General features: G+C 55.7%; 1 protein-coding gene across 2 annotated transcripts in view; it reads right to left on the bottom strand.

The window, feature by feature from the left end:
* Positions 1 to 19,797: 19,797 nt before the first annotated feature.
* NF2 (NF2, moesin-ezrin-radixin like (MERLIN) tumor suppressor) overlaps positions 19,798 to 25,847 on the bottom strand; it is a 68,792-nt gene continuing 62,742 nt past the window's right edge. For both annotated transcript variants that reach the window (XM_033097573.1, XM_033097572.1), the window contains one exon: positions 19,798 to 20,104. Coding sequence is in view for 1 of the 2 variants with exons in the window: in XM_033097572.1 (XP_032953463.1) it covers positions 20,054 to 20,104 (51 nt within the window). In the remaining variant the exon portion in view is untranslated. The remainder of the gene's footprint in view (positions 20,105 to 25,847) is intronic.

Genomic DNA, 25,847 nt, shown 5'->3' with positions numbered 1-25,847 from the left:
AGGGGCTCCAGGGGCCAAGCTCTGAGCCATGCTGATCTCTCCCTGCCCTTCCAGGCTCAGAGGAATGCTGCCTCCTCTGGGAACTATTGTCAACCTCCTTGGCCCTCCACTGCTGTGCACCTAAGGTCACTGAGCAGCCCTGAGGGCCAGGTCCTGGGAACAAGCCAGGTCAGGAGTCAAAGGATGAGGTGGAGCTGCTCAAATCTGGGTCTCACAGAATAAGCACCAGAGAGCTGGGCAGCATGGCTGAGGCTGCAGCTCACTGTCGGCTGAAGGGCGATGGAGGCCAGGCTTGAAAAGTCTCTGACATGGGTGTGTGGGGGGGGGCAGTGCCATGTGCAATAAGCGTTCTGCATGGAGAACCCATGTGACCTTGGATGGCTAAGCTCACCTTTCTGAGCCTCAGCTTACTTACTAAATAGGAACACATCAGATTTTGCATCTGAGTGCTCAGTGCATGGAACATGGTGGCTCTTACTACAAGTAAAGAGAACTTCAGGAGGATGAGGAGCCACGTGGGCATAAGCTCAGAAGTGAGAGGCCCACCCTCAGCTCTGGAGGGCAGGGTCTAGATCTGCATTCCCTCAGATCCTGTACCTGGCACAGGGCTGGGCTGAGCTTGGGAAGGGGACCGGGGCTGGATGAGCATCTGCTTGATGAATGAATGAGAAAAGGAATGAATGAACTGATGAACGATGCCCACCTGCCCACCCTCCCTTCGGCATTGCGGCCCCATCCTCTTCTCTGCACTTCACAGGGGAGCAGATGGCATGATCGCAGGGTGTGAATTATGTCTATCGCTCCCCCATCTGGGGAAGGGGCTGCCACCATCACACTGCACTCCACGGGGTGTCACTGGGAGATTTGTAGGCCCCTCCCCAGAAAGGTCTCCACGGACCTCACCCACTAGTACTTGGTTCAGGGTACTGGAGACACCGGGGGAGGTAACCCACCTGTGACTCTGGGAGAATCCACCAAGTGGCAGCGAAGCAGGGGGAAAGAAGTAGGGACCACCCTATGCAGAGGCTGGACTCCTCTCTCCCAGAGACTGGAGCCCTCTCCTGTCAAAACCAATATGCTTCCCACCACCCTCCTTGGCGGAGGAGACCGCTCCTCAGAGGCCAGCATTCTCTCCCAACTCGTGTTCAGCACCAGGGAGAGCTCCTGGCAGAACCCAGGGTCCTGCAGAGTAGGGTGAAGTTATTGGGGACCCAGAGAGCCTGACAAGGCAATTAATGAACCCATTATCCAGAGGAGAAAATCAAAGTGAAGGGAGGGCAAGCACCAAGTTCAAGGTCATGCCAGGATTGTTGACCACAGCCCCGCCCAAGCTGGGGGTGCTGCTGAGGAAGCAGGAGGTGCATGGGATGGGGGAGGGGGACCCCGAGAGGGCAGAGGCTCTGGCCTCTACTCCTTGGCTAGGGAACAATATTGTTCCAAGAACCCACTGGGGACAGTGTCTGGAGGTGAATAAAATATTCATCGTCTGGGCAAACTCACACAGTCACTTGATGAATAATGGAATTTATAGACTTGCAGAAGCAGACCCAGCCGGGCTGGTGTGTGGGCCGGAACCCAGAGGCCACTGTCTGCTCTGATCACACCCTGCCCTGGGGACCCCTTCTGAGCCTTCAGATACCCAGCTGTCACAGTGACGGGGTACACAGAACAGAGCAGAATGAGAATCCATGAGAGGGAAATGGGATGAAGGGGACAGGTCCTTGGATTTGTTGCTCCTTGAGAAGCAACTTGGTGATGGAGAAAGAGCACTGGACTTGTAGTCCAGTATGGCTGGGATGAACCCTGACTTGTTACCAGCTCTGTGTCCTTAGGGTGGCACCTGTCTTGCCTCAGTTTCCTCCCCTGTAAAATGGGGTTGATGCTGCTACCACACAGCCAGGGTTGCCGCGAGGATCTGATGAGATGACGAAGGTGACAGTGCCAGGTGCGACTGTTCCTGGCTCACACACACAGTGCTGACACATGTTGCTGAGACTGGACCTTCACAGTCTCTGTCTCTGGCCCCCAGACTCCGCGGAGCCCAGGAATGGTCTAGAAGGCAGAGAGAGGGAGGCATGGCCACAGGAGCAGAGAAGCTTCTAATCTTCAGGGTAGGGTTTGTCAACAAGTGCAAAAACCTGGCCTAGGAGAGACAGATACAGGCACTCACCCAGGCCTTCCCACCCCAGACAGTCTGCTCCCACTGTGCTGGGCTGGAGCCTAGGCAGGGGCATTTTTCAAAAGCATCCCAGGAGCTTCCAAGATGCAGCCAGTGTTAGAACCACTGCTTCAGAGGAAGAAAGTCTGGTGGGGGAAACTGAGTCTGGCCAGGATGAGAGGAATTTAGGTATGTCCCACCCAGAAAATGACAGAGATCCCTGTGCCTGGTTCCCTCTGGGCCTCAGTCTGCCCCTCTGGGAAGTGGGCGCCTACCCCGGGTCATGGCCAGGCTGCTGGCTGGGAGGGAGATCATGGGTACTGCGGGCCCAGCCCCTGCTCCAGTCTCACTTGCTGAGTGACAGCTGTGACAGCTGGCAGGAGAAAAGGTGCAAGGCAGCTCCTAATTGCTCTGGGATCCCAGATCCCTACCTCAGTCTGTTGCCTCTGACTAGACGCTCCACCAACCTGCCTGGGGCAGCTGCTCCCCCAGAAAAGGCCCCATCTCCAGGCAGCCTCTGGTGGTAGTGGTGAGGGGGGAGTTGCCTCTCCCTGCAGGTTCTCTCCACCTTGGGAGCAGGCTGAGGCTGGGACCCTGAAGACCCGCAGGGGCCGGCCCCCCATGCCCCCATCTCTCTGTGTGACACACCGGGCTGTGTGTAAGCTTCCCCTTGAACAAGGCGCTGCACAGGTGCTGAAATGTACAGACCCTGCTGGCACGAGCGTGTCCCCTGGGGTCAGATCCAAGCAAGAAACCATATGACCTCGAGCAAGTCATTGGACTCAGAATTGTGGTGCCTCACCTGGGAATAAGGGCACCTGTTTCTCAGGGTGAGCACGGAAAGAGAAAGGCATAGAAGGTGATGACCCCTGAGTCCAGGGCAGAACACAAACGTTCACTGTCTCTGTTCTAGCTGTGCCTCAAAGGGGCTACAGACCTCGAAGCCCTTTGCACACCCCTTGGGCTGAATTTTCAGGTTGGTGCCTGCTTCTGTCTCCAGTTGCCCTGACCCCTCCTGCCAACACTCAAATTCTCTCAGGAGAACCAAATGATTTACCTGGCTTCTGTTATCTAGCCCAACACTTACCCTTTCCCATATGTGAGCTGATGCTTTCACCTGCTGCCACGTGGCCTGGGTGCAACCTGTGTTTGCACACCTCCAGAGACGGGGAGCTCACCACCCCTCCAGAGGCAGAGCCAGCATTTGCCTATTCTCTGGGTTCTGGCTTTGTGCTCCAATATCTCCCCTGCTCTGAGACAAGGCACTGAGGGCCCCCAAAAGGGGCCCCTACATGTCACCTGGGATATAGACAATACTGACCATTGATGAGCAGCTCGTCAGAGTGGCACCCCCTCTTCCACATTGTGTAAATATGGCACCTCGAGCCTATGGGCAGAGAATGCTGTGGTGGTAGAGAGAGGGGGTTGGGGAAGTGGAGGCCAGCCTTTCGGATGAGGGCCTATGGCCCCTTGTCTCAGGGCTCATCTGCACAGATTAGCCTGGCACTGAGAGACTGGGACGTGGGATGGGTGCGTCTTGACGAGGGGACCGTGGGGGAGGCCCAGACTAGAGGTGCTGCCCAGGGAAGGACTGGTCTTGCAGGAGCTCCTCCTTCCCCGGCTGCCACCAGTTCTGTAGGGACCTGGGCTATGATCCTTTGGTGTCCCCATGTTGGGGCACGGGGCTGGGGCAGAGCATTAGGATGCCAGGAGGGGTAGGTGGAGGGTCTTCCTTCGGAGGCTCTGTCCTCCAGGGCTGCGCTCGGCCTGCAGCCCTTGCCTCGGCCGGCCCCCAACCCCAGGGCCTGCTAATGGGCCCCTTTGGCCCACAGTGTCCCAGTTGTGTCGAGCCTAAGTGATGATAAAATCGACAGCAGTTTAATTGGTAATTTTAATCCTGGACAGAGCAGTAATGGCGTTACTAATTGGATCGTTAGAGATTTGTGCTTTATGGCTGTGTAATTAGAGGAGCTGTGGGGGGCCGGGGTGAACTGGGGGGCCATGTGGGGCCAGGGGCAGGGAGCAGGAGGCAGGGTCCCTTCCATGCTGGGGCTGGGTCACCACTGGGACCTCCTGCACTTCTGCCGCTCCTGCCAAGCAGAGCCCTGGGGGCAACTGAATGAGGGGGTCGCTGCCAGGGATCTACACGTGCCCATCCCAGACCTGGGGTCCCATCATGCCAGAAGGAGGAGGCCTTGAGAGCACTCTTTGAAGGGACCCTAACACCCAGTTTTCTGTAGAACAGGGTGGAGGGGCTCCCACAAGCCCAGCGCCTCCGTGTCCTCGTAGCACGTCCCCTGTGCTCACATGGACTCACACGGCCCTGTGCACCCTCACCTGTGAGCTCACTGTGTGCAGTGATGCCCGACCTGTACAAGCAGAAACAAAACCCTGTGCCCTGCAACTCCTGGCCCCCAGGACTCTGGATAACCACAGAGTGTCCTCATTTTAGAACAGGAAGGGGTCTTAGGTCCTCTCAACCTGCTCACTTCTCAGAGGGGGAAACTGAAGCCCAAGGAGAGGAGGGCACATTTTTGTGTGTGCTCCATGCTGGTCTCGTGTGTGTGAGGCTCACCGGCCCTGAACACCAGCATTTGGTGGCTTCTCTTCACACACACAGCTGCCATTCTGAACCCATGAGAAGGGTGCATGGGCTGTCCAACTGGAGCACGGCCAGGGCTGAGGTGGGCCCAGCCCCCACCCCAGGTATGCAGGGCAGACGTTGGTGCCTTGGGGAGGGGAGGCAGGTCGAGCGTCTTTTGGATTGAATTCACAAAAGGCAGGAAGTAAGCTTGGCACTCGACAAAATATTTGCTGGATTAATTAATGAAGGAAAGAAAGGAAGAAAAAGCACGGGGGTTGGGGGTACAGACCATGGACATTGGGCCTCTGTCACATGTCGCGCCCATTGGTCCCCCTAACCTACCTCTAGTTGCTCTCCTAAACTCAAGCATGGCCCCCTCACAGCCTTCCGATGGCATCTACCTTATCTAAGGGAGAGCCAAAGTCAAGGGGCCCAAAACACTGCCCTTCTTACCTCTCTACTCTCATCTTTCCCCCTTGCCCACCTGCACTGTCTACCTCATTTGGCCCCCTCCTACTCTTGGCAGAGACCCAGACACACTCCTGCCTCAGGGCCTTTGCACTTTCTGTGTGTCTGCCAGAAAATCTCTCCCCCTAAACATCTTAGGTCTTTACTCAAAAGTGACCTTCCCAATGGGCCTTTCCTGGCTACCCTAGCTTAAAAAATAAAAAAATAAAAAATCCCACAAAAAGACAAACGCTGCCTATTCTCTTACTGCCATGCTTTATTGTCCTGGCTTGCACTTAACCACAACCTAACGCATTGTGGAATCTTCTTTCTTGCCTGGTGCTGGATTTTGTTTATTGCTGCACCCCTATGTTGTGACATACAGTAGATGTTCATATATAGTTGTTGAATGAATGAATGAATGAATGAATGAATGAATGAACGAATGAACGAACGAACGAACGAACTGGAGGCTCCCTACAGAGGTTCCCATGGCAGGTGAGAGCAAGTTGTGGGATGGAGGGGGCAGGGGGATAATGTGGGGCTGGGACTCCCCTGGCTATGAGCCCTTCCCTCTGGCCAATCAGGCGCCTGCCCCCCAGGAGTAGCTCAGTCAGGAGACAGTTCCCCAGTGACTTACATCAGCAAATAACAGACAGGTAGGGATGAGGAGATAAAAATCTCTGTCCTCCTGCCAAATGCTCATCTTGGGTGCCCTCCACCTGTGGGGCCATCACCTGACCTACACTCCCCTTTAGCCAGGTCACCCTGTAGCCTGAACGGCCTCTGTCATGCCCCTCCCACAAGAAGTGGCTACTGGGGACAGGGCTTTGGGACTTCAAGGAGACCCTTGCACTGCTGGTCCCAGCTCCCAGTTCACAGGCAGGAGACAGTGCTTGAAATCCCACAATCAGCTCTGAGGTGGGTCGCACGCAGGGTCCAGAGTTCTCAGCAATGCCCTGTCCACCCACCTGGCCGCCTGCCTCAGTCTTGTCAGGTGATGTATGGCCCACTGGCCCTGCCAGGAAGCAGCAGATGGATGGGCAGTACTGAGGGGTGGGCTCAGAGCCAGAAGCCAGGAACAGGGAGGGGGAGGTGCCTGGCTCTGGAGAAAGCCATTCCCGGAAGGCCGCCCTCCCTGACCGAAGGCAGGACAGGGAGTACTGGAGTTGTCTCAGGCATGGCTCCCACACGGTGGCCCGTAGTGTGCGGAAGTACAAGGAGCTGGAGGGCTCTGGCTCCTCATGGCATCTCCCCAGGCTTTAGTTTCCTCATCTGTAAAATGGCAATGAAGCACCCACTGGGAGGGGGCAGAAAGGATCAACTGCGAGAATGCCCGCCAAGCACAGCCCCAACTCTGGGGTGCTCCAACCACCAACACTTTGAGGCCTGATACTGAGCTAGGGAAGGGCTTCCCCTAAAACCCTGCTTCCTCTCCCTGCATCTCCCCACTCGACCTCCTCCTTCATCTTCCCTCTCTTGGCCTTTGGGAGAATCGCACAGCCAGAGATGGACAAAACCTTGGCAAATTCCTAGTTTGACCTCCCTCCCATTTTCCAGATGGGAACACGGAGGTCTTGGTAGAGGAAGGAGCTGCCGAAAGTCAGGGGGCAGGGTTTGGGAGACCCCTTTTGGTGATTCCTGAAGGAAGCCCTCTCCCCATCATGGACCCAAGTGGGTGGGGGATGAGGGGCTGGTCAGCTGCCCAGAAGGTGGGGAAGGACAGGCAGGACAGCGTGGGTACAGGGAAGGGGCCAGGCGGGGGGGGGGGGGTGAGGCAGTTCCTGTGACCGAGTCAGGATGCGCCAGACGCCTCCGTGAGCTCTGTCTGCGTCCAAGGAGACCAGGACACTGGGCGGATGGGACGGCGTGTCCTTGCTGGCTGGGCCTGGAGGAGGAATGGGGAGTGGGGGGAAGTCATTATGGAAACCAGGGCTGCCTGCAGGGCTGGGAGGCATCTCCCAGCATCTGTTCACCTGCCCCGCTTCCCAGAAAAGCCCAGACCCCACGTGGGGCTCCCAATGGCTGTGGGCTCATGACACAGATATATGCAGACAGGTCTGATGGACCCATGGGGGTATGCGGGTGTGCAAGGATGCACGTGGGCATGTCAGTGCAGGCGTGCACCTGTGGCCAGGTGTGCATGCACACATATGTGCCGGGGTGCAAATGCACATGCAGGGGTCTGAACACCTGAGACCCAAGAACCCAGGGCCCAGGTAGAGCTGGTGCCCAGTCGGGGCAGATGCGTTGTGGACACATACATTTTGTGTGTGCAGTGCACTTTGTATGTGTGGGCCTCTCCACACACACAGGGGTAGATGAGATGTGCACATATATGGGGGCGTGTGGGGAGAGACACGTACTCACTGAGCACCCACCAAACCCTGCACAAACTTGGCCTCAGCTTCAGTTAAAAAAACCAGGGTCAGCCCCACATTGTCAGAGGGGGAAACCGAGGGCGGAAGCCTGCCTAGGCTGCCGGGGTTCATGCCTGGAAATTCAGGAGAAAGACCCCTGCCTTCACAGGGTGGGGCTCAGAACAAGAAAATGTCCCACCAAGCGGGGAGACGTGTCTGACCCTGTTGAAAGGCTCTGGATCACGGGCTGGGAACTACTCTGGAGGGTAAGTCTTGCTTTGGACTTGTTCTGAATAGAAGCAGGGCATAGCCCTGGCATCCCAGGATTGAATGGGCCTTTGGGGTCACTTGGCGCAGCCCCCACTTCATATGGCCCTCCTGCTAACTCAGGGCGGATGTCTAGGACCCTTGCAGAGAAGGGAGAGTCTCACACCCTCCCTGAGCCTCTGTTTCCTCAGCTGTAGAATAGAGCCCCGACCCCACCCCGACTCCTCTCAGGTCCCTGTTGAACGGCTGGGGACCCAAGGTCACCTCAGGGACAAGGCTGTGGTCTCTGCCATGCTCTCTGGCGAGTCTGGGAGGGAACGTGAGCCCGGGGGTGGGGGAAAGAGGGGACTGAAGGGATCTGAGGCAGGGAGACAGGCCTTCTAGTTCAGTTAGTGAAGGGATTTGTCATTTTAATGATGTGATATTTCTTGCCTGGCTCCTGTCCGTGGCAGCACGAAGGGACAGCTGCCTCCCTGAATGAGACAGTGCCTGTGCAGACTCCCATGCCCAGCCAGGCTGAGGCTGGGGACATGGCCTGGATGCCGGGGTCCCAGGGACCCTTGGCTCTCACACAACCTTACCTCCAGCCCAGCTCTGCCTCTCCCTCCCTGCGTGACCTTGGGCAAGTCCTTTCTCATTGCCAGGGCTCGGTTTCCTCATCTATAATGTGGGCCTAACATACCCCCTGGCTTCCGGTACTGACCATGGTCGGTTCCAGTCTTTCTCACCCCTCCCTTTCACTGCCTCTTCCAGTGTCACCCCAACACGGCCCTCTCTTCTGCTCCTCAATTTCTGCAGAGCCTCAGCAGGCCACCCTCTTCTGGCAGCTGCAGGGTCTTTTGGAAGTGCCAAGTTGGCGCCTCAATCCACTCACCCAAACTGGCCTCGCCCCACTCCTCAGCCTCCCATCCTGCCCCCTGCCCCCTCCTGTCTCCATGCCTCAGTCATCCTGACTTGTCTCAGCTTGCAGCTTCGTGAGCGTTCCTTGCCCTTTCTCACGTCTAAACCTTTGTATAAGCTGCTCCTCTGAACTTACTTAGACCCATCACTTGGGTCCCTCGGATCTGGTTGGAGGCCTCCTCTGGCTCTCAGAGCCACCCTCTATTCGCCCTGTGACCACATTTGTCACACTGGGGGAGGAGGTGGGGGTGACAGCTGGTTTCCTAGTCTGTCTTGCTTGATCTGTGTTCCAGTACGTAGTAGGCCCTTGACGTGTTTGTTGAATGACTGAATGAGGGACTGCAGAGCCGACCCTACAGCGGAGCAGCGAGGATGTGGGTGGCGATTGCAGCGAGGGTGGCCCAGCAGGCTGCCCATCCATCAGCCTGGCACTGCGCCTGACCAGATGGAGCTGAGCCCCCAGGGAGGGCAGAAGAGGAAAAGATCCATCACCCAACAGTGGGCCCGCATGTGTGTGGGCGTGTCGCACCTGCCCCCCATGGGATTCTCATCCATCATGCTGTCCGTGGGACACTGAGATGGGGTGAGCAGGCGACAGCCCCTCTGCCAGACTCTGTGAGGCTGGAACCTTCAGGAAGTCTGCAGCTCTCTAATGCGCAGGGGAAATTGCGGCCTGCAGGCGGGTGGCAGAAGTTAAAAGAGAGGATGCGGGGACCAGACCAAGCAGCATTTGAGTAACTGTTCTGGGACTCACTTGTGTGACCCTGGGTGAGTCTCTCGCCTCTGGGAGACAATGTCTTCATCTGAGGGGACACTGCTGTGTCCCCTCACCCAGAAGAGGAGAAGATTCACAGATTTGAGGCTCATGCCTGCCTCGCACCCTCGCGCGGCTCCTCAGGCTGGCGTAGGAGGAGGAGACAGCGGTGGCTTCAAGTGGCAGGACCAGCAGATTCAGGCAGGACTGGCTAATTGTCTGGGTCGTCATGGGGGAAGGAGACATTGATGGACGCTCCTCCCAGCCAGAGGAGATGAGGAAGATGGCGGCTGAGTGATGACCAGGCACTGCTGTGATTACAGCTCAGCTGTCCCAACCATCTGGCCAGGGGGACATCATGCCCCAGACTCTCTCCCAGCCCCCACGCTGTTTGCTGGGAAGTCACCGCCTCCCTTCTCCTCCGCCTCAGCATTTTAATTATAAAAACAAATGCATTCTGAGCCATCATTTCACCTGAATTGCACCACAGCCTAGCAAGGGGGGTAAGATTCTCAGGCACAGATGGGGAAACTGAGACCCATTAATTCACTCAGTAAATCGGTACTGAGCACCTACTCTGTGCCAAGCTCTGTGCCGGGCACGGAAGAATTCAACAAGAAGGCTTTGGCCACCTGCTTGCCCAGGTATTCTGGGAGTTACAGGGAGTTACGGGGCGTTACAGGACTGAGTTTTACAGCCAACATGCTACATAAAGGAGACGTGACGGGACATCATCCCCTTGGGTGGTCCGTGCTCCCTGGCAGTTAGGGACACTCGGTGCCGGGCACAGTGCCGAGTACTTTAAGTGCATTGTCTCATCTACTCATCCAAAGCAGACATCAGTGACCCCCATTTTCGGTTTCAAACACTAGAGCCAAAAGGTGATGTGACTTGCTTGGGGATCCCCAGCTGGGAAGAGGCAGAGCCCACACCTGTACCCAGGACATGTGCTCTTGCCATCCTGCCAGGGCCACACGGCCCCACCAGGCACACATTGCCCTGCCAGGAACAGGCTCAATGAGGAGCTGCCAAGGAGTGGGGGCGTGTGAATGAAGGAGCACTTCACCCCAACAGCACCAAGCCCAACCCAATGTCCCTAATCCCTCCCCTGCTGGGGATGGAGGCCAGGCCTGGAAGCCACCCCGCCAGCCCCTCCCACACCTGCCATGCCCAGGGGCTTGTTCCCACTGCTGAGCCCCCACAGAGGGCCCATGGCCACACCCCGGTAACGTGAGGGCAGGACTTCTGTCCAGACTGCTTTGAGCTGCTCTTTTCTGAAGCCGAGGAGCAGAATGAGCCCAGGCTGAGGGGTAGGATGGGGTTTAAACCCCAACTCCGAGAAGTCACTTGGCCTTTCTGAGCCTCAGTCTCCATCTGCCTCACGTGGGAGCAATGGTGACTGCACAGGGTTCTCATGGGGCCTCATGATGCCATTGAATAACGACCTAAGTGGGAGCCGTGGCCGTGAACTGGGGCTGGTGTGAACAGTGGTGAATGTGGCCCTCCTGGGACTGCTGAGGATTAATGAGACAGACTCAGCACGCAAGGCCAGTACGGATCACCATTGTTCGTGTTTTCATCCTCCTTGGTGCCTGGCCGGAGCAGGTGCTCAGCAGATGTAGTGGCCGTGACCCCAGGCAGACAGGATCGGTGCTGGGGTAAAGGGTCGGGACCTGCCCTCCTGAGCCAGGCAGTTCGGCTGGATGGGCCGGGAGGAGCTGGAGAGCTCAGGGTGGCGGCTGTGGGTGGCCTATGCTGACCTACTCAGTGGAGCAGAGCCGGCTCTAATGAAGTGGGCTATCCTCAGGCTGGCACTGATTTCACGTCTGGGTGGCCACCTCCCAGCCAGTAAATGTCACTGGAGAGAGCAGCTGTGGCACCTCGAATGGACCCAGTTTTGGGTAAGGCAGGCAGCCTGCCAGAGAGACCAGAATGCCTGTGGAATGCTGATGCCGGCCTCGGACTCCAGACACCCTAGACTCCCCACCAAGTCCAGAGGGGCTGTGCCCAGCCAGCTGCAGCTGTCTCCCACTTGGGAGCATTTGCAACCATTTGTGCCCAGCCCTTCTCTTGCTGTCAATCCACAAGCGTCCAAACACCAAACCCCAGTACTGGGAGGGTTCCCCTGCGATGGCCACATCCTGCCTCTCTCTTCATGGTGTGGGGCGAGGGGGGCAGGGGTGCACTTCAGGGTGGTCTAGAGAGGGGCCCAGAGGCCCAGGGTGCAAGAGTGGGAGGTAGAGCTGTGGGAGAACCCCTTCTGGTCTACGATGGCCCCTCCTTCCCTGAGCTGTCTCCTCTGATAACCGAGTTAGGATAAGTTAAGAGTAAATAGCTATAACCGCACAGCGGCAGGCCTCATTTAATAAACTCTCGCTGCAGTGCGCACTGTCTCAGAACCTGGAATCCGTGATCCCATTCAACCCCTATGATGACCCTGCGGTCAGTGGGAAGTGAGTCCATCGTGCAAGAGAGTAATGTGAGAGTCGAGTGCAGGCTCTTTCCCCTGAGCAGCACTGCGGGTGGCCCCCACTCATTCCAGCTGTGCTGTGCCACTCACAATCCTCAGGGGACCCTCTCTCTGCCCAGCTCCCCACCCCTGAGGAGATGGGTGCCCTGCATTTTCCTCCCCTTCCCTGTCCCGTGGGATTATCAGGAGGTGGGAGGTGGGGTGGCAGGTGGTGGTGGGGGTATCACTCTCCCACGGCTCATCTTGGACTCTCGGCTCCCCTCAGCTTCCAGGCGATGGGATTGGGAGGGAGGGAGAGGCACTTGTGTCCATTTCGGGTCTGCACTTGGGGCGAGCTAAGCCTCTTCAAGTGCATTGAGAGACTAGAAGGCAAGTGGGGCAGAGGGCAGGAGTGACTGCTCACTCTTCCCTCCATTACCCCCACTTTCTCTCCTAGGACCTCAGTCTCCAGATCCAAGACCTGAAAACCAAGACCTGCCCAACCCACACTCGTGCTAAACAATATTTCCTGGGTGCGATCACCCTAAGTGGCATTGATTAGCTACTGCCCCACAGGAGGTAAGGTGGCTGATGCCAGTCCAGCTGCCAGAGGGTTGGGAGCAGTGCCCTTGGGGCAGGCACACAGCAGCCACTGAGTCAGGCCCACCTGTAACGCTGTGACTTCCACATGGTGACTTTGGGGGCCCTCCAGCCCTCCAGCCCCATGGGAGCCATCTCTGAGTTTCTGTATCTCCCGGCCCCTTTCCTTCCTCAAAGTGGGCTGTCTCCCCAACCCCCACCCCACAGCTGCCTTCCTGGGCCTCTCCACCCCACACCCAGCATGAATCGGTCACAGCAGAACTTGGCAAACTTGGCAAACCGGGCCCTGGGTTTGAGCTGAGGTGAGGGCTGTCCCTGAAACCTGGTGGCTTCCCGGAGTTGGGGGAAGCTCACAAGCCGGCCTTGTGAGGGGAAGATGCTTGACCCACCTGGGAGCTGGCCCTGCTTTCCCTTCTCAGAGTTTCCGGGACCTTCCTACGTGGGGCGGGGAGCCCTGGAATCCCCAGCCACTCTCCCCCTTCGATGGGAAAGAGGAGGGAGGAGAGAGAAGCCGTATTAGTAAAATAATAGGGTACTGCAGCGAACTCCTCTCCTAGGCGTGTGCAGCTCGGAATAGCAATGTGCTTTCTCAAGGCAAACGGAACTCCCCAGGTGTTGATGCAAATTCACTCCAGTTAAGATGAAAGAAGGCTCTTTCTCTCCTTGCTGGCTAATGTGAAGGACTTAATAGATTCAGCCTCAGGAACTATTGTTGGGAGGGGACGGCCGGGGACAATGGGGAGTGGGCAACGAAGGGAAGTCTCCTGTGGGTTTTAGGGCAGGACAACTGTCACAGCAAGCCTGACGACGGTGCAGCACATGCCATCCCATCCTCCACCTGGGCTGACAGGAGCCGGGCCTGATACTCGGAGGAGGCAGCGGGAAGCCCAGGGTGGTCATGCTAACCCCCTGCCCTGTTGCCCACTGCCCTTCACATCAACTTGGGGGCTGGCACCACAATTGCCACTCCACAATTTGTGCCAGAGGCATGTGGGACTAGAAGGGACAGGGTGAAGCTAGCTGTCTGTGCTGGCACCTGTTGTGTCTGGCCACCCCTGTGGGATACTGGGTGAGTCACTCCCCTTTCAGTTCCCGGGAGGGTGAAACTGGTTTTACAGGCCCTGGGAGACCAGCCTGAGGAATTTCTTTAGAAACATGACATTCAAAGACTGTTGGAACCGGAAGGTCCCCTCAGAGGTCCTCTGGTCCAAACCTTACCCTTTACAGCTGAGGACATGGAAGCCCAGAGTGAAGGTACTTCCTCAAGGCCACACAGCTTCAGCGAGCTGCAGGCAGAGAGCTGGAGGGACAGGAACCCATGCCTGAGCGTCTCTCTGCGGGACAGAGTCCAGGTGGCTCTGCTAGCCACAGAGGCCCTTCCTCCCACGGCGGTGGGAGCCTTTCTCTAGCCTGGGACCCCTGCCCTTCCCAGAATTATCCTCCACTGAAAATTACACAGGGCGCAAGCTGGGCCATTGCCGGGTAGAGTGGGGGGACCCCATGCATGGGCTGCAGCAAGTGTGTGCTGGGGGCCCTAGGAAGCTGTCTCGGGGCTCAGCTGGGGACAAAGGCAGACATCAGGGAGATCCAGGGGAAGGGTGGGTAGCAATGAGGCTGTCCCCACTGGTCCACTTCACTAGTCTGAATTTAACTCCTCTCTCCCAGGGCAAATGGCACAGCAGGTGCCTGAAAGGAGCTGCCTCCGCAGCCTTCTTCACTTTTGTTTACTGACTTAATTCCTTCAGATCAAAGGCTGCCCCTTCCTCCCCTAGCAGGCAGGCAGGGGAATTACATTATTTATATTGGAAATGGGCAAGACTCCACGGGGACTTCTTCCTTATGCCTGATAAAAGAAAATTAGGTCACTGCTGTGCCGCCCTGGTATCTGCAGGTTGGGAACGTACAGCCCAGATACCCACGGGCTGGGGAAGAGCTCCAGGTGCAGAGCTGAGCGCCGTCCCCCCTATCCCTCTCCCACCCTGAGCCTCCAGTAAATTATTGACCGGAGCCGCGAGTATTAATGTGACAAACCTGAACATCCTTTCCAGGCAGCCCCAGCCAGGGTTATCTATCATCTCCCGGGCTTTGCCACTGGCACTGGGCAAACACAGCAAGGACAAACAGGCCAGATGCAGGTTCATTAAGCGCCTGTGCAGGTGGAGGGATGGGGCCCACATGGGGGCTGGCGGTGGGCTTGGTCCCTCTGACCAGGGCTTCCTTTGGGTCGCCACTGCTTTTCTCTCTGCCTCCTCCTGCAACCCCCACCCACACCCTGAGGAAGCATCCGGAAAAAGAGCCACCCTGCCTGAGTGGCAGGGTGCTTAGAGCTTTCCCGGTATTATTAATCCCCACAAAACCCTCTGAAACTTCCCTTGTAGAGGAAGAAGTTGCTTTGCCCAAAGCTTAAGTAACCTGCCTGGGATCACACGGATGGCAAGTGGCTCGGCAGGGGTTTGAACCCACAGCTTTCTGAGTTCCAAGTCGGAAGGGTCCTGAGCCCCTCAGACCTCCCACGGCTGGGTGTAAAGAAAAGATTTCATGTTTCTTCGTGCACGCTGCTTCTATTACTTGTAAATAATGGTAATACTTGTTACCCATCCTCACCCTTTTTCTTAGAAATTTGTGTACTTTTTGCATGTTCTTCATGTCGTCCTGACAATGTCCCAGAGGCCCCCAGAGGCATCATTGTCAACCCTCTTTACAGAGGAGGAATCAGGTTTGGGGAAGCAAAGCGTCTGGCCCTGTAGGGAAGGGCTGGCACAGAGCTACCGTGTGGCTTAGCAGACTGGCCAGGCGGGCTCTTGCTGCTGACTGCAGAGCTCTTCAGGAGATGTCTTCATTTCCTTGGCTCAGAGGCAACATGCCAGGAGCTACCATCCCAGTGAGAGATGGGCTTAAAGTGGGAACCGGGAGAGGACACCGTGAGGGTTCCTCTAGGTCAGCTCGGGTCCTCGCGGTGCTGATGAATGGGCCCGAGCTACCTCCCTATAAACGAGTTCTGGACTCCCTATCCGGGCTGGGCCTGCGGCCGCAGCATCCTGCCATAATGCAGCAATGACAGGCTGCCAGGGAGCCCCAGGAGGAAAGAGGAGCCCGTGGCCTCGCTCAGCTGCCTGGGCTGTCTGAGAGGGAGACAGAGAGTATGTGGATGGCTCGACTTTCTCTTCCCCAGACGTGCAAGAAATTGGATTAGACACGGTTGCAGCAATTTTCTCACCAATACCTTCCCCCCGCCCCGAGTCCTGCTGCCAACTCGTCATTATACGTGGGTGGCTCCCTACCCGCTCCTCCAAAGCGAAGGCTTCTGGGGTGGGCAGCCCTGGGAACAGCTGCCAGGAACTCAGCTCTCAGGCGAGGACCAAAGGCAAAGGACCAAGTGCTGGCAGGAAAGTTGGAAGGAGCCACTGAGGGATCCCATGGGACCAGGCTGCAAACGCCAGAATTAAGCACCGAGGGCCGGCCAGCAGCTTTGGGTTACAGCATGGTCAAAACAAACTAAAAACAAAAGCAGGGTAGAAATCCACTGGTCTCCCCCATACCAAAATACCAGTCAGTATTATTCATTCTCACCCCACTTAATGGAGACCTTGGGCTCTGTGCGAGCACATTACTGTCTTTTGGGGGTCAGAGGTTGGCTTTAAAAATATATCAGGTTAAAGTATTGTCTGGACAGCTTCAAATGATGAGTATTTATGAGGTACTTTCTCTGACTCACCCTATGTAGGAAATCAAACTATTTCCAATCACTGAAAATAACAATCCACATTTAAGAAATGAGGAAATTTCATATTATTACTTATCTGATAAAGTGGTCTAATTAGTTACTAATTCTATAGATTTAAAACTAACAAAGCATTATTTATCAATTTTACAAATTTCTAATTTTATAACTTCAAACGTATCTTTGGAATATATACAAAAAACTAGTTATATTTAACTCAGGTTCCTGGAAAGTTTAATGTATTTGGTAGGTCATTTTCCTTATTGGCGTGTATAATGGAGACCTGAAGTGCATTCTGAAACGTGCAGGCAGCACTGTGTTCCCTCAGAAGTCCTGATAACACATGTGCCACCTGAATCTCTGATTTTAAGATGTGTGATTTGGGAAAGTGTTATCCTACAGTAGGTTTGGTCTTAACGAAGGACTTTTACTGATTGAAAAAATAGAAACAAAAGAAAAAAACGGTAAGCTCTACAGCGGTAGTTCCCAACTTCAAGTGTTAATGTCGTGTGGTCCGGTGACAATAGCAGGGCTTCATTTGTCCTGCCCACAGTGCCTGGGCCCCCAGTGGCTCTGCATGCCCGCCCGCCCCTCTCTTCCAGAGCCCAGAGGGGGAAACCAGGAAGCAAAAGCACCTGGAGGGATCACCCAGTCCAGCACCCTAGTTTTCAGGTCTGGAATTGAAGACAGATGGGGGTGTGGAAGGGAAACACAGACACTGGGACCTGATCCAGGACCCCTTCCACGACCCCAGTGCCCCACAGAAAGAGGGAAGGGAGTTCCCAGGTGAAGGTATAGTAAGGGGTGCTGTCATCCGCCCGGAAAAGGTGATCCCTTTACTGCCAAAGACATGGGGCTGAAGGTGAAGTGCAGGCAGGGAGGGCAGAGGGCCCGTTTCCTCAAAACCCACAAGAGGTGGCCTTGCCACCATGCCCGTCTTCCCACCTCAATGGTCTGAGCAACAAGCTGAGGAAGCCCAAGATAAACTGTTTACGGCTTAGAATTTTTATTAAAACAATCATTTAAATTACAGCAATCCCCAGAACAGAACAGAGCCTTCCAGGGTCTGGCCCTGATAGGAGGTGACACTCAGGCCCCACAGGAAAAAGGGCGGTTTGACATCTTTGCTAGCGTTTGGAGCTTTCCTGGAAGCCTCCCCGCCAAGGCCGCCTCCCTCCAGGGGCTGAGGCTCCAGGCCTGTCAGCGAACAACGCTTAGTTACCTTCGCTAGGTGTCAGCTGCTGGACTTGCCGTTTGGACTTGAAAGAAAGGGTGAGAGAGAAACCTGCCCCCAAGATTACACAACACAGTCACTTAAGAAGTGTTATGTAATGCCACGGGGTGTTGTCTGGCGGGCCTGGCGGGTACGTGAATAATTGAGTGGATACCACAGGTCAGAAGGCCGCTATGGCTGAGGCGGGGCCTCTATCGGGATGAAGGAGGCAGTCGGTGTGGAACAGCTCAGGGTGACAGCGCAGCCTCACAGACTGTCACTAGCTGGGCAGTGACTTCGTGAATGGTTCTTCTGACCAAGAACCCTCAGAAGTGCTTGTCATGAAATAGCCATGGCCAGGCCCCTGCTCTCAATGGAGTTTAGAGGCTTCCTTGCCTGATAATTCCCCCGCCCTAAAAATGTTCACTTAAAAAGAACAGTCCCCTGAGCCGCAGGCACAATTTGCTGAAAACCAAGCTCCTTTCATTCTTTCTCCTTCCACTGGGGCTCAAGACCTTTCTGAGGGCCACCACTGTCTCTGCGCACCCACGTTTGGGAGGTACCCACGAGCTCTCCCCTCCGAGAGCTGGTGTTCCTGGCTGAGCGAGGCTCTGCCAGCCTCCCAGGTCTGCTCCCCAAGCCCGAGAGGGCTCCTGCCACAGCTCAGACGCCAGCTGGCTCCCTGGTGGCCACATGGCTTGGCATTTCCTGGACTCCAGACATACACATGGCAATTAAATAATAATTTTAAAAAGCCTGACAATGCTTTTATAAACCACCACCATGCTCCTGTGCCCACAGCCACTGTTACAGATTAAATGTACATGTCAGGAGGAAAGTGACTGCCATGGAAATGCAGGGGTGGGTGGAGAGCCTGAGGACATAGCCTCAACCACGAACCAGACCTTTACTTACAAATGCGTGAGGCTCCCCCCCCACGTCAGGGGAGGAGGCCGTGGAGAGGCAGGGACACACAGAGGAACTCTTTCTGCCACAGCCGTCCGTCCATGCTTAGGATCCAGACGTGAAGTCCCACCCTGCATGTCTTAAAGGGCTGGGGTGACAGGGCTGGCTTCCACGGGGCAATGTGGCCCAAGAAGGTGGCGGCCAGCCCAGGACACCATTAGGTCAACCTGACTGTGCAAAAAGGCAGGATTTCTGTGAACTTGTTTCTCAAACCACAGAGGATTGCAACAGACCACCTTTGCTCTCGGGAAATCTCCAGGCCCTCACACATCTTCATTTAAGAAGCATCTTTTCACTGGTCAAGTCTTATCACCTGCTCTGCATAACAGCCCCATTGGAAGGATTGGAATGGCAGTGTCACGCCATGGGTACAGAAAGGGCAAGACAGTGGTCCCAAACCAAGGAGCCAGTGTGGTCATAGGGGTGGTCTATGACCTGCTGTCTGGCATAGTGGGTACTCGTGCAGCAATGGGGACGGCACACCAACTGTGAGTGACACCTGCGTCCAGCTCAAGCTGGGAGGGGCACAAAGGGACCCCACACCGCCTACAAGGGAATATAAAATAAAGGACCCTCTGGGGGACGAGGGCAACAGCAAAAGGAGGCCCGGGTATAATAACGGGTTAAGAGGGGCTTGCTGGCACGTGATCAGGAGAAAAGGTGATTCAGATCAACGACGTAGGCTGGGACCATGGAACTCGTGTTTGGGGCAGCAAGAAGTACCTGTGGGGCCTCAGAGCCCTGCAGAGTTCCCCAGTCACAGCTGGGCTACCAGGTGCTGACTAGAGCATGACCAGGGAGCCCCCCAGCCCGCCACAGGCAGGAGAGGCTAAGGCTGAAGGGAGGTGGGAAAGACCTGTGGCTCCCACCTGCCTCTGGGGCTCTGGTTTGGGGGGGCAGGAGGACAGTGAGTGTTCTCACGGCTCTACTGGCCTCCCAGCCCTTCTGCTGGCAGCCAGCCCTTTACCACAGCTTCTGCCTAGACTCCCCCGAGTCACGGCAGCCTTTCATACTCCCTACACCTGGCAGCCAGAGCACTGCCTCAGGGCTGCTTGGGCCGCGGACCCATCCCTTGGCTCATCAGGGCCTGTGGGCAAGCCCACCGATGATGTGTAACAGGCAGGCCGGAGGGCAGGCCGCTCTGGGCCTGGGCTCAAGGGGGCCATGCTTCTTCGCATGCCAGTTCCTCGCCAGGGGAGGAAATGAACGCTCTAGAAACCTGGGGGTAGGGTGGTGGCGCCAGCCTCGTGGTAGCCAGGGGACCTATGTACTTCACTCCCCATAAACACTTCCTGGCCTGGGCTGGGAGGCCAGCATTGGAAGGTAAGACACACAACCCAGGTGACACCAACAAAGGAAGTACAGGATCACACATTAGACGAGGAAAGACAAAAACTTCTTAAGAAATTTAAAGACTCAGGAGAACTAGAACCCGAGAGAAATCTCTGCAGGGTCATCGTTCCAGGCAATTGCACATGAAGGGGGTTGGGTTCTCCACTCAGCTGGAGGAAGGTCCAGAGTTCCATGGAAGCTCCCAGCCAGCCCACCTATGGGTGGCTCCCACGGTGTCTGACCCATCCTGCTGGTGTAGGGAGCAGCAGAAGTGGCAGATCCAGGGGTGGCTGAGTCACCTGCTAGAGCTCTTCAAAGAAGGCCACTCGGGATTTGGCGCTCTGCAAGGTGAGCTGCAAGGAAGCAGAGAAGAAGGTGAAAGGGGGACTAGATTTCTGCTCTTTCACAACAGGATGCCAGCCTGGTGGACTGACCTCCAACATGGTTTGGAGTGAAAGGGAAGATGGTTCAAATAGATGTTCAAGAAGCTGGTGGTCAAACCCAAATAAGTTTGCAGATTTGCTGAAGAACTCAAATTAGGAGATGACAAATGAGGACATGACAGGAGAGATGGCTAGAGGGCAGAAGCATGTCGGCAGGAAAATGTCATCCACATCGCGTTTTCACAGAGGGCAGATCCCTAGCCATTTTAATAGGTTCAGCTTCCAAGGAGCCTCTGTGGGGTGCTGTCTGTGGTGGTGCAGCTTGGGATGCTCAACTTCCTCAGGGCTCAGAAGACCAACTTGGCAGAGCAAGTGGCTCAGTCCTCAAGCCCTGGGGACACCTCTGGGGCAAGGCAACGTGGCCTTAGGCAAGACAGGCCTGCGTCAGATGAGGAAGTCCCTTCCACTTCCGGTTTCCCAGGTAGCTCCAAAGCAGACTTGCCCATGACCTGGCAGCTGAGAGGGGTTTCCATCCACAACCTGGAGGCAGTGAGCTTTCGCGGTTTGGGCAGGGAGACAGTGCACGGGAGGCAATCCTCTGCCCAGAAACTATAAGGCCTTCCCAGTGTCAAGCTCTCGACATGGCAGATAAGGCATTAGAATTTACGAACTCCTGCAGTGCTGAACCCCAATTCCCCGACTCTGCAGGCCACTTCCCAGGATCTCCCCACACAGAAGCATCTGGCACAGGCACCCTCCCCCAGTGCCCCACTCCCTGCTCTGCTCCTGAAATCAACTACTTGGGCAAAGCTGTCTGTTCCATATCCAGCTATGGGACCTCAGAGAGTTTTCAGGGAGGGGGACACAGTACATGCTGTTCCATCTTCATATCCCCAAACCACTCACATTACATTGGTGCTTTGCACCTACCAGGAGCTCAAACAATGTTTGTTGAATGAATAAGGTACAGGGTTATAATGACAGTGAAATGGTGCGAAGTGTGGGAAAGGTGAGATGTGCACACGGGCGGAGGAGGCCGAGGTGCTTGTTCACTTCTATCACCACCAGCTCACTGTGTGGCCTCGATGGACATCCTTGAGCTCTCTGAGCCTCTTTCCTTGGAAGTTACAGCACAGGGGCAGGCTTGACAGTCTGGCCCATTCCCTCGCCCTCTGGCAGTCTCTGAATCCGAAAAGTCCTTAGTACCATTCGTGGCTCTCCGATGGGAGGGGGAGGAAGACGTCAAACCGAGCATTTCACCATCAAAGACACGCGGCATCAGTGTGCGCAAAATGAAACAGCTTGAGAGCCGGCTCTTTAAATTGTGCCAAATCTTTTGGCCTTGAAGTTCCCGACTAACAAGCTGAATGTGGGGAGGCATCTGAGCTGTTTTCTTCAGTGGAACCCATTTCAGAAGCACTTTGGAAAGGCCAGCTCTTGATGGGAATGGAGAAAGCTTTCATTTCTTTGCTGAAACTGAACTCCCTCTAGAAGGGAGTTGAGTTTGGATGCGTTTCTCCCTAAATGCAATTCGAGGAGAAGGGCCAGGAGTTATGGGCTCTGTGATCGTGGGAAGCAGGATGATAACTGGGAAAGCAAGAGAACCAGAGCACCACTGGAACAGAAATCCTCTTGGGGGAAGAGTTTAAATCAAAAGATGTAAAACCCAGTGTCTCCGTTCAGGTTTCTCCCACCCTCTCAAGAAGACCTCAGGCGGGCTCCTCAGAGGACAGGGGACCTGCAGGGGACAGGGCCCTACCCCCAGCCCTTCCACCCACCAAGTTTCACACGGCACAGCCAGACTACCTGACCCAAAGCTGCCTGAGCCACTGACCAGCTGGGTGGCCCCGGGCTCGTTACCTGCTCTGGCCTCAGTTCCCCACCATGAAGTGGTGGTGGTGGCAGCCCCTTCCTCACAGGGTAAGGTGAGGAGTAACTGGGAAACGCTGTGAAGCACTCAGCACCAGGCCTGGCGAACAGTGAGAACTAACTCAACAGCTGTTATTACTAACAGCAGCGTCACGTTTCTTCCCTTTCCCCCAGTTTCTTCCCCTTCCCCGATGCTGGCTCCTCTCCTTCCAGCAGGAGAGAGTGCAGAGTGCATGTTAGAAGGGGCTGCAGGTAAAGGCAGGGTCCCGTGCTGCGCTGGCCTTTGTGGCCTCTGAGGCAGGCCAAGTGGATGCCCCCAAGAGTCCTGGCCACTTCCCCAGGCAGGAAGCCCAGGCTGTGGGGGCCTCCGCGAGCCTCCTGCCCATTTGTACATTGTTGGCTCCAAGAATTCCTGGATCCTCTACCCAAGTAGCGTGCTGGCTGTCCCCTCGAAGTGCCAGGGGAGGGTTTTGGCAGCTCTGGCAGTGCCAGATTCCAGTTACTTGAGCGTGTGTTCGCTGGGATGCAAAGCCCTCTTCGGATGGGCAGGCTGCTCCCCCAAGCCCTCTCCTCAAACTACACGGCAGCAGCCCAGCCCGACCTCTTATCTTGCAAGAGCAGAAGTTGCACCCCAGGCCAAGGAAGGTCCCGCGCGAAGTCAGGTACGCTGGTCCTGTACCAATAGGAAAGCACCGCAGACACACGGCCTTGGCAAGAGGAGAGAGTACAGTCTTCCAGAATGCACTTGACGGTTAGAGGGACAGGCAGAGCCACCGGGCAGAGGCAGCCGATGTGGCAGCTGACACTGAGGGTACTGGGAGGCCGGGCCTCAGCCCCCAGCAGACCTGACTGCCTCTGCTCCCGCCTTTTACCCTTACTGTACAATTCGCGGCAGTTCCAATTCCATCAGGAATCCTGCTGTGAGAGAAAATTACCACATGAGCCCCCTGCCCACTGCTGAAACCCTTCTGGTTACCACCGCGGTCACCGCCTGCTTCCACCTCAGCAGTGTCCTTTATCTTGGACATCCCTCCTGAGCCAGCCAGCACTCCAAGTCTGACACAGGAGGGCACGGTGGGTGCTGGTGGTGGGGGTGGGGGGACAGGCAGTAAGAGGAGGGTCTGCAAGGACAAGCCTGGGGTGTCTTTCCCCCAGGTGGGGATGCAGTGGCCCAGGGACAGGGAGGTTTTCTAAAAAGAGCTCAGGAGACGTCCCCTCAGGCACCTGCCAGCTGCGCTCTGGCCTCCGCTCAGCCTCCCACCGCCTACCGCCCACTTCCGCTGGGCAAGCGTTGCTCACCTGTGGGATCCTTCACCACCTGCTCTTTCTAGAAAACTCACTGTCATATTTACAGTACAGCGACAGGCAGGCGGTATTCATAAAAGAGAAGGGGAAGGCTCAGAGGAAATGGCACAAAATTAGCTCTTCATAAAATAAACGTTCTCTGTGGGCCTTCTTTGTATACTCAGGAAAATCGGCTAACAAGTGTTCTGGTTTCCCCACCATCCCTCCACCCAGAGGTGGAGCCCACGTCAGTGTGTGGTCCATCTTTCTGCTTAGTGCCCAGCCTGGCTCTCTCCACGCAGCACACAGGGGTACCGCCGAGACAACCCAGCTAAGGCCCTGGTCTCCAGTATGTCATACTGGGAGAACGGCAGCCAGTCCTGTGAGACCCCCCACCCCCTGCATTCCCTTTCACGACCCAACAACACCCCTCTGCACCCCGCAGCCAGACCTACTGGTGCGGGGGAGGGCAGGCAGTGTGTCCAGGAGGGAGGCGAATTCCCCCAGTTCGATGGCGTGTGGGCTACAAGCCCACTGTTGTGGCCAATCTCCAAGGTTGTCTGAATTTCACAGGAGGAGAAAAGCCTAAGTAAGTAAGCGAGGAGAGAAACGGCCTCACGGACAATGGCTGTGTCATTCCGAGACCTGCTGCATCTGGTCCACCTTCTTGGATCCTTCTGCGGACAAGTGGGTGACAATGTCTGCCACGCACTGCCCAAAACTCACACGGCATCCTGACAAGGGCCAACCACAGGAGTCCTGGGGGTCGTACCCAGTGCCTTCGGGAAGCGACAAGCCACCACAGTGCTCTTGCCAGCTCCCCAACAATGACTAAAAGGACATGAAGTTTCCTCACCAGGCACTGGGCTGACCCAGTGCTTCTCTCTTCCAGCTGTCTCTTCACATCTGATTAAAATCAGCCGTGTGAATAATACAGGAGGAATTAAGTTCTTTCTTGACTGAACCGGCTGTTCAAGTCTGTCACTAATCCAATTCCATTCTGAGACAAGTTTCCTTTTCTTTCTCTGCTGCAGCTCTACACGGCTTGGCTTTTATCTTACGGGGGCTCAGCTCCACCTGTTGAGCCTGCCCCTTGCTTCCTGCCCAGTATCGACAGACACAAGTCTGGCAGTCACCTCTCCTCCTGTTCATTTCTCCATCAAAGTGCCAATTGTTTGTGACAGCCACCAGGCTGTGAAAGGGCAGGAGAGGGAGCCACTTGGCAGAGCCAGACCTCCTAACGCTACCCAAACTTTGTGTGGTGTGACCAGAGGGACACGTCCACCCAATCCAAGCAAGTTCAGCTTCAGGAGTCATGTCTGTCTCCTTAAAAAGACAGGAGGCTGGCTCCTCTGAACCCTAGGAAGGACCTGGTACCCAGCAGATTCTCCCTAACCCAGGCATGCAGGAAATATGCAGACTCACTAGTGCTCGCTGGGGGAGGATTTCAGGCAGCCCATCAAGATACAAGGATCTGGCACCTGCGTACTCCTAAGTAATGGCCCCAGGGTCTAGAGACAGCAAGCCTGGAAGGCACCTGTGACAAGCACCAGGCTCACAAGTCCCTCTTAGCCTGCCCCTCTCCCCACCCCCGCAGGGGAGGGCTTCCAGCTGCAAAGGCTCTTCCAGCATCCGTCCCAAGAGTGCCCCCTGCTGGAAAAACACAGCGGGGGCAGGGGCCGCACTGCCAACTCTCCCCCCAGCTCTCCTCTAAAAATCCTTTTGGGGGTAACTAAATGTATCTGGGCACGGAGCCTGCAGCAGCAAGGCTGCTTGATTAAGAATGAATTACACTTTTCATCAGCACATAGAGAAAATTGATTCACAAGGCTGCATTGTGATCATCTGATTCCTAAAGCAAAAGGGGGTGACATGGGGGGTAGGCAGGACAAGCGTCACTATGGCTATCCATGATGAGGGAAAGGAAGCTCTACAAGTAAGCTGGGAGAACAAAACTAATCAGAGTGCCAGGATTCCTCCAACTAGTCTCTGGAGCCCTGGCCTCAATCCACTCATCCCGAGGGAGAAGGGAAAGGGAGAGGGAGAAGGGAAGGTGGGAGGGGGCCATCCAATTCATGTTAAACAATAAGACCCACAACGCTGAACCCATTTTAGATACTAACCTACTAACTCCAGGTGCTGAGACTCTGCTTGACCCATAAAAATGCAGTGAAATTGAAATGCACACCCTAAAATCATGTGCTACTTCCCCTCCGCTACTACATATGTATTGAAAAGGAAGGAGGGGGGAGGGCGCAGATACCAAAGGAAACGCAGATCCACCAGGGGAAAGCCAGCTCTGGAGCAGAAAGGTGACAGGCAAACCCAGCAGCAACAAATTCCCACACAATCTTTGGCTTGGAGCTTGATAAACATTCCCCTTTCCAAACCTGAAATGAGGGCAGGGCCAGTGAAGGGGGACAGCTGCTGTAAGCGGGCCAGAAAGCTTTTCTGCCATCTTGCTAGTGACAGCTTGCACCCAAAAGCCATCTGGGGATGTGCATGCGGAGAGAGCTATTCACACACTTATCCCTAAACAGAGGTGGGATGAAAGGCCAAG

This window comes from Rhinolophus ferrumequinum, chromosome 25 (assembly GCF_004115265.2).
Source record: "Rhinolophus ferrumequinum isolate MPI-CBG mRhiFer1 chromosome 25, mRhiFer1_v1.p, whole genome shotgun sequence".
Lineage (NCBI taxonomy): Eukaryota > Metazoa > Chordata > Mammalia > Chiroptera > Rhinolophidae > Rhinolophus > Rhinolophus ferrumequinum.
Note: the sequence above shows the minus strand (reverse complement) of the source record. Positions and strands in the feature narration are given on the sequence as shown.